The 8,176-nt window shown below is 49.2% G+C and overlaps 1 protein-coding gene across 1 annotated transcript in view; it reads left to right on the top strand.

The window, feature by feature from the left end:
• The window catches only part of ZCCHC7 (zinc finger CCHC-type containing 7), an 86,845-nt gene extending 82,436 nt beyond the window's left edge, over window positions 1–4,409 (top strand). The window contains exons 9-10 of the mRNA XM_086867133.1: window positions 2,563–2,680; window positions 3,119–4,409. Of these exons, the coding sequence (XP_086723259.1) occupies window positions 2,563–2,680; window positions 3,119–3,567 (567 nt within the window). The 3' untranslated portion in view covers window positions 3,568–4,409. The remainder of the gene's footprint in view (window positions 1–2,562; window positions 2,681–3,118) is intronic.
• Window positions 4,410–8,176: the final 3,767 nt, after the last annotated feature.

Below are 8,176 nucleotides of genomic sequence, written 5' to 3' on the forward strand. Positions count from 1 at the left end.
CGGCAGGTTCACTGATTTGACACTGCCTGGGAGAGAGAATATTCATTGGAAAACAGTTGCTGAATACAGCTTTTTTTTTTTTTCCCTTTTTTTTTCTTCCCATTAGTGCCTCACTGCCACTTTCAACATCACGTCAGGGTTTTCACCACAATCAGCCCAACTATTTGAGTGCTGTTTTGGGAAGCTTCCATTTCTGCCTGCTTGTGATGATCCTTATTTGTAGTTAGTTTAGTTCAACATCTGAACTAAGTTTGGCATTGCCCTTCTATAAGGTGCAGCCTGGTAAAGGAGATGTCATGAGCCTTAAGTGGCTTCAGTAAAGATAGATGTGGCTGCATCTTCCAGGGTGTTTTGGCAATATTTGTCACCTTTTTTTGGTGCCTATCAGGAAAAGTTCAGCTCTGTAATTACCAATACAAAACAAATAATAGGGTTCTATACTTTATGGAATGAATGCAGAAGCCAAGCCACAAATATTCTGGAAAATGAATGTTAATCATGCATTGGATAGGTTTAGCTTACTTTTTCCTGTGGCTTAGAGACAGCAAATTGCCAAAAAATTCCTCTCTTCACTTCTGCCTGTTCTTGTTTGTCAGCCCCTTCAACTATCCAGTATGTTTTGCTAAAAAGCTTGGGGCTTTAGTTTAGTTTACTTTTAATAAACTGTCCAAAAAATGCCCCTGGAGGAAAACAGACATAGGTGAATACAAGCAAGGCTGCTGTAAAAATAATGAGTATTAAGGATGCTGTAAATAGATTATTTGATTATATCAAATATTCATATCATATTGATTTATAACTTATTAAATAAGTCATTATTAAGGCTGCTGTAAAAATAATTAGAAATTATGTGTGAGGAGCTGATAGTGAGTACTTAGATTGAAAATGGTAGAAACTGTACAAAATCAGAAAGAGAGGAAAGCAATTAGTGGACATTTTATGCCTCTCAGAGTTAGGGCAGATAAGAAAGTATTTGTAGTAGTGTACAAGGAGCAGAAACAGCCTGAGCAATGACTGCATGAAAGGGGATAAGTCAATAGCAACACAAGAGGGCAGAGATAACAGATCTTCCCATGTGCAAAAGCATAGCAAAAACATAGTCCCAAAAACAGGCAAAACACTTGCAGGAAAACTGTTTCTTCTCTAAATTTCAGCCAAGCAATATTGGCCAAAAAGAAGCTGGGAAATACTAAATCCATCAAAAATGTATCTCTGATCTGCTGTGCCTTGGGAAGGGAAAGAGGAGCAGGCAGGGACAGGGGATTCCAGGGTGGCACTGAGTGGTAGCAGTAGCACATGCAGGAAAGCTGCTGGTCCCATGGTGCAGACATGAGGTGAGCGACAGCTCTTGACAGCTCCTGGAGATTGGTGAGGCCCAGGTGTCACTAGAATGGCTTCAAAGTGACGGAGAGTAGAGTTAGATTAGCTGTCAGGAAGAAATTCTTCCCTGGCAGGGTGGGCAGGCCCTGGCACAGGGTGCCCAGAGCAGCTGGGGCTGCCCCTGGATCCCTGGCAGTGCCCAAGGCCAGGCTGGACATTGGGGCTGGCAGCTCCTGGGACACTGGGAAGTGACCCTGCTGTGGCAGGGAGTGGAATGGGATGATCTTTACGGTCCCTACCAAGCCATTGTGGGATTCTATGTTTCCATGATCTCAGCAGTATCTAAGAAGAGAAAGATGATGAAGCAAAGCACAGCAGGTAACAAGCACTGTGCAAGGAGGATAAAGGAGAATAAGACACCTGTCAGTATCAGATGGTACCCAGAAAAAAGGCAAAATCATAGGAAGTGTTCCTGTTAGCCTTCAGAGCCTTAGCTCTGAAGACATGGATAAAACTATGTGTGCAGCAGTGACAAAACTTACATTCCTGTTCCAAGTGTTTGGGAACACGATGCCAGAGTCAGTCCCTTCCTCGCCTCAGCTCTGTTCAGGGCTCTCCTCCTCTTGTTTCTTCCTGCTCCCTGCACTCTGACATGTGCACACAGCAGCCTGCTGCAGGGTTTGCCTGTGGTTTGTACCTGTGAGGGAATGGCACACCGTGAAACCCACCCTGGCTGTCGGCAGGCTCTGCCTCCCGTGGCTGCTCCCCGCTTTCCCCAGCCCACCCACCCCCTTGGCCTGCCACACCTCTTTGGTGTGAGCCTCACCCAAAGCAGTCCAGGAGCCAGGGATGCCCTGCCATGGCACTGTCTGTCTCTGAGGGGCCAGGCATGTGTAGAGCAAGTGTTGGGGTCCTGCCTCGCTGCAGGACAGCCCTGTCCCTGTGTCCAGTAACTCTGCCAGCAGCTCGCCTGGTCTTCAGCTGTCTTCTCCTGGTTCTCATCATCTGTTCTGTGGGTGTTTCAGGTGTGCATTAACTGCAGGAAGACAGGGGATCCCTTCTGTGTGCTCAAAGGGCAGCAGTGTTCCAGTGAGTGCAGGAGGGATTGTGAGCTGGTCAAGAAAATGTCAGTGCTGACCACATCCCCCACAAGTACAGAGCAGGAGCTGGAGGACCTGGCCCATTTCACTTCCAGGACATCTCCACTCAGCCACCTCTAGTGACCTGAAATGTGTTTTGCAGGAGTGCTCAGAGAAGCGGATGCGGGGAAACATGTTCCCCACTTCTCCCTTCGTCTACTACTACGACGACGAATGCGACATCAAGAGGAGAGCCAACAGGTTAAAAAGAAAGGTGGCAGGTACGGTGTGTTTTGGGAGATCCCTCCCAACTTTCAGCTCAGTGTTTGTGCATTTTAGAAACATTGTGGGATTATTTTCATGTGTTGGGAAAAGCTGCATGGATTTGAACAGGTAGCCTGGTGGTAGTAAAAGATTTGTGATTTTACTCATCCGTGTCTATCGTGGAAATTGACTGTGTCAAAGTCACTCAATGAGCATTGTCAGATGTTTTAATTCTGAAAAATCTGCTGACATTAAAAATGCCATGAAATAGCAGGAAGGGGGTTAAATCACGATTTGTTGGGATTCTAGCCTGATGACAGAAAAAACCCACAGTGAAAAAATCTGCCTCAGATAAATTTTTGTCTAACTTCATTTGTATCTAAGGAGAGCTGTGATGGCTCAGGTGCCAGGTTTTAGGTTTTGTAGGTACTGAAGTAATCCGCTCTGCCTTCCAGACCTGCAGGAAGCTGGCCTTCTGCCAGAGCAGTCTGAAACACCGTTGCAGGAAGAACAGCTTGAGGTACCCAGCCACAAGAAAAAGAGAAAACTTTGGAAAGAGCAACAGGGGAAGAAAAGCAAGAACAGTGAGCAGCTAAAGAAGATGAAGGTGTCCCAGGCAAAGAAATCCCAGCAGGAGAAGCACAGGAGGGGTGTCAAGATCCACTGTGAGCCAGAGGACTTCCCTCGGGGGTACAAGCAGAAGGGGTGCAAGGGCAGCAGGGTCTGCCACAAGTCCCTTTTGCAGGCATTCTCAGGCAGCAAGGCCATGTGTGTGCAGCAGCCTCTAGAAGGTGCCAAAAAGAAGAAGAAATGGAAAAAGCAGAAAAATGCTGGTCCTGACAGCAGGGACAATCTATTCCTTATAAAGCAGAGAAAGAAGAAGTCCAAACAGAAATCCTGGTGATGGCAGATACCACTGGCATTCTATGGCTCTGGCTCTGCCTTCTCTTTATTTCTGTCCCTCTCTTAGCACCTGAATTTGAGTCTGTCCCTGACCCAGCATGCTGGGCACCCACCATGTCCATCTCCACGGCCAGAGGGGATCACTCCACCTCTGACCTGTCCCCATGGCAAGCAGGACCCGGTGCTCCTGAGCAGGGGGGTCTCAGAAATGCTGTATGTTTAATTTCTTTGCTTGGGGGTGTGGGGGCACGCTGGGTTTGGCAGGGTTTGTTTCTTCACCAGTGAGATGTGGCTGTGCTGTTGGAGCACAGCACCTTTGGGGCCGCTGCCAGGGAGACTTGGGCCAGGGGATTCGGGGTGGGAAGCAGGAACACAGCTACAAAGCACATCCCCCCGGCCACCAGAGTGCCATGGGCACCTCCCTCCCCGTGAAGGGGCAGCTAAGTCTCTGCTTTATGCTCCAGGATGCAGCAGTCACCCACCTGGCTCTCCAGGGCAGTGCCATCCATCCACTGCCCTCAGGGCTCAGCTCCACCCCTGTCCTTGCCAGCAGGGCAGCAGAGCAGGAGAGAGCAGCTGGGCCTGGAGCAGAGTTTACATCTCACATCTCACACTAAATCTGACCTTGTTCCTTTTGATGTGGAGGCTGTTTCTGGAGAAAAAGAAATGGAGTATAAAGAACGTACTTGGTTCCAGTCACACTGTGCTAAAATTCAGGTTTTTTTTAAAGACAGTTATTTTTGTACACTGGAATTCAGCATGTTGTTTTAAGGTTTTTAAGAATAAAATGCTTTATCAAAGGACTAACACAAATAAAACTTTACATGAGAAATATTAAAGAAATTGTTCCTCAGTTCCTTGCATTTCAAACATAATTGAAAATAATATTGTGTTCTCTCTCCTGAGCTGAAGCTACATCACCACGGACAAGAGTAAAAAAGTAATGCATTTGCACTCTGCTGTTGAGAAAAGAAGTTATCCCTACCCTGCTGCTCTGTGATGTGCTCTCTGCTGTTCCCACCCCTTAGTGAGCAGCTGATGGCAACAGCAGTGTCACTGAGGCACAAGTCTCTCCTCGTGCAGAGGTCCTGTGTTAAAAGTAAAGGCTATTTGTACCCTGCAAGGGTACCTGGAGAGGGATATGGGCACCCAAGGAAACACTCTCATTATGCCAGTGTTATCTGGCATAATATACTATGCTAGCAGTCCCTAAATTCATCAGGTTTTTGTTTAGCAAACTCAACAGTGGGAACACAGGTGTTCTGGTGACCCTGTCATCCTGTTTCAGAGGTATTTGTGGTAGAGACACACCTGCACAGTATTTGCAAACCTAATGTCTGGGTTTCATGACCTAGAATGACCTTCAGCATGACCTTGGCAACAAAAATTAAGTTTTGCTTAACTTCATTTATTGCTTGATTGAAAAATCCCTGATGATACTGAAAAAAGAAAATCAGTTTTAGCCCTATTGGAAAAATATTAAGTTAATTCCACCCCTGAAAAGACTTGTTTGTAACATGGAAACAGTTCTTTTCACAGATGCTGTGTTGTACATCCCTTTCTGGTTTTGAATTCCGTGTTTCATTTGAGCAAAAGTCACCACTGGCTTTTAGCCAAACCAGCACGAACTGGGCAGACAGGGAGGAGGGCTGTTTCCAGGGATTGTTTCGGTATCTGGCCAGCTAAGCTGGCTTGAGGTGTGTGCATTTCCTGCACCTCAGAGAGGTGCCTTTGCATCACCCATCTGCAGTGCCAGAGGGAGGAGCAAGCCCGAGTTCTTCCTAACTCCTTCCCTGAGGACCTGTCCCTGGCCAGCACAGCAGGAGTCAGAGCAGCCAGGAGCCCCAGCCTCTGTCTCTGATGCTCAGTGGCTTCAGAGAGGAATATTTTACCTTGGACACTGCTGCTCAAACCCTGCTGAGTGCTGGTGGGCAGAGCCTGCCTGGCCTGGGGAAGGCAGTGGCAGGGAATTGAGGCACAGTGACTTGCACAGGTGCTTGGGTGAGACCCAGACAAATCTGGCTGCTGGCTGTGGCTCCTGCCTGTCACTGGCAGCACAGACAAGGAGTTTGTGGTGGAGCTGCCTCTGGATGTCACTCCAAATCTGCAGGTGCCCAGCCCCGCACAGCCTTTGCTCTGGTAGATGTCTGCTGCTTGTGATTACAGGACAGTGAGTCTGTATGGACTCACAGATGGAGGAAGCATGTTTTCCAGGACCATGGGAAGGGGAAAAAGGGAAGCAGCAGCCCTGGAAGCAGGTGGGATTGGGGTGAGGAGCATCATCCAGGCCCCAGGCCCGGATCCGGCTGGCAGGAAAAGAAACAAGATCTTGCAATGGCACATCCAGTCTGGGGCATGGACCAGGAGTGCGTTTGGGTCCTGGCAGGGAACAACATCAATTCCAGGACTGGCCAGTGTCAGGCTTTGCAGAAATCTGCACTCACCAGGGCACTCAGGGGGGAACTGGCAGGTCTGGGTAGTGCCACCAGCAAGGAAAGAGGGACCTGGACAAGGCTGGCTTGTTGCTGGAAAGCACCTGGGTAAATCAGGTGTGACATAACTGCTGCTCTGGCTGGCACCACCTGGAACAAAGGTTTTGTCTAGCACCAGCTGTCACCAGTAACCAGTGCCCCCCAGCACACCCTGTAAGGCCTCCATGGGGCAGCTGATGGATCCTAGAGAGGTCAGCACAAGAATGAAGCAGCAGGAGATTGTTTACATTCAGTGAGGAGGAGAGAACAAGGAAAATGGCAAAAAGGGGTGGATTTCCCAGCATCACCAATATCAGCATGTCAGGTGCTGTGAAAGGGCAGTGTTAGAATCGTGCACCAAGCCTGGCAGCTGGCAGAGTGAGCGGCTTCCATCGAGCTCTGCTTTATTCCATTAAACCACAATGTACCTCAGCCTGTCACTCCTCCCGCCTGCTTTCCCCCTCCTTTAAAGAACTGTCAGTCCTTACTCCAGAGATGCCTGGGACTGAAAAACATGCTCATCCCAGGAGAGGACGGTGTCTCGAGGTCACAGTTGATGTGCACTGGTGAGGCAGCATGAGGAAACCTACATTGCGTGAATAAATAAAGGGCCACAGCTCAGAGCCAGCACTGCAGAGGAGACAAGATGGATGGATCAGAAGGTCAGAGTCTTGTTGGGTAATGGGGGCAGGTGTCCCAGGAGTGAAGAGGGGAGAAGGGAGTATTGGGTCCATCATTTGTTGCAGCCACTACACAGAGAGGTTGAGGAAAGAAGGAGTGCTGTGATTTGAGGTGTCTGTGTCCATGGCACACCTGTGGGAGGGAACTGGCTGTGTCTTTGTGACATATCACAGGTCTGGCTCCTCCTGGAAGTGTTCCTTCCCCTGAAGTCTGTCTCAAAGCATCAGTCTCTCTGTGCAGCTGTTGTGCAGTCTGCAGGGACCACCACACGTGTACCGGGCCACGTCACACCCAGCACCAGCAGCCCACGGTGACAACACCGGCCTGGGCGCTGGGGCTGGCCTCAGTGCTCAGACCTTGTTCCACCCCACGTGTCTCTGAGCAGCCCCTCAAGGGCACCGAGCAAACCTGAGTTCAGTTCACCCCAACAGGTGGACACTGGCACTGGAGCTCCCAGCAAGGATGGGCACTCTGCACCCTGAGATGGGACTGTGGGTGACAATGGCAGAGCAGGGTCAGTGACAACCAGCCGTGGCACCACATGGCACAGCAGCCAGTAATTGCACTTTTTTTGCATTGCAAAATGATTATTAGCACCTCAGTTCATTATCAGAGCAAATTTAATTTTTCAGTGTAAAGGAGCCAGTTGTATTTATAAAGGAAACACTGTTGATACAGCCGGAAAAAAAATTAATTCATGACAAATGTAAGGAAAACTAATAGTCTTTAACCAGGGCAATATTTGACTGTGTCTAATTGTGCTTTGCGAGGTTTGAAAAGTCCTGGCAGAAATTCTTGCAGAGGCATTTTGTACTTCTCCTGATGAAACTGCATTTAAACATTGGGGTTTTTTTTTAATTAACCTTGTGCCACTCTGGTCAAATCATAGAAATACTGTTGTGGAAAGCTGGTATTCTCTGGTGTATTTGTGCATTGGCAGGGGCATTGTGTGCATTTGGGAAGGTCTTGTCTATCCAAATCCATTCAGGCAGAAAACAAGGAAGAGGGAGCAGAGGCAACAGCAAGGGCAGAGCGGCCACAGGGAGCAGGCAGACAGGAGGTGCTGGGGCTGAGCACGGAGCCTGCAGGCAGGGGAGCCCACAGCCAGGAGAGGAGGCTTTAGCAGGCACCAAGGGGGTTGGGATGGCAGAAGTTTCACAGAGACACACGTTCCTGTCTGTTCACCGGCAAGAGCACAGAGCTGCAGGTAACACTTGGAGTGATGCAAATCACTGATTGCATGTGGCCAGAGCAAGTCCAGCAGAAGAAGGACAAGCCCAGCTGAGGCTTCGGTGCCTGGGTGGGTCAGAGCTCCAGGGGGCTGTTCCTGCTGGGCTCTCCAGAGGTTTTCTCATCCCACTTGTGCCCCAGTGCCACACTATGGCACCAGCCACCTCCTTCATGTGGACAGACTGTCTCCTTCCGGCCGACAGCAGCAGGAGACCTGCATCCTCCATG

The sequence above is a fragment of the Cyanistes caeruleus genome, chromosome Z (genome assembly GCF_971803275.1).
Source record: "Cyanistes caeruleus chromosome Z, bCyaCae1.hap1.1, whole genome shotgun sequence".
Lineage (NCBI taxonomy): Eukaryota > Metazoa > Chordata > Aves > Passeriformes > Paridae > Cyanistes > Cyanistes caeruleus.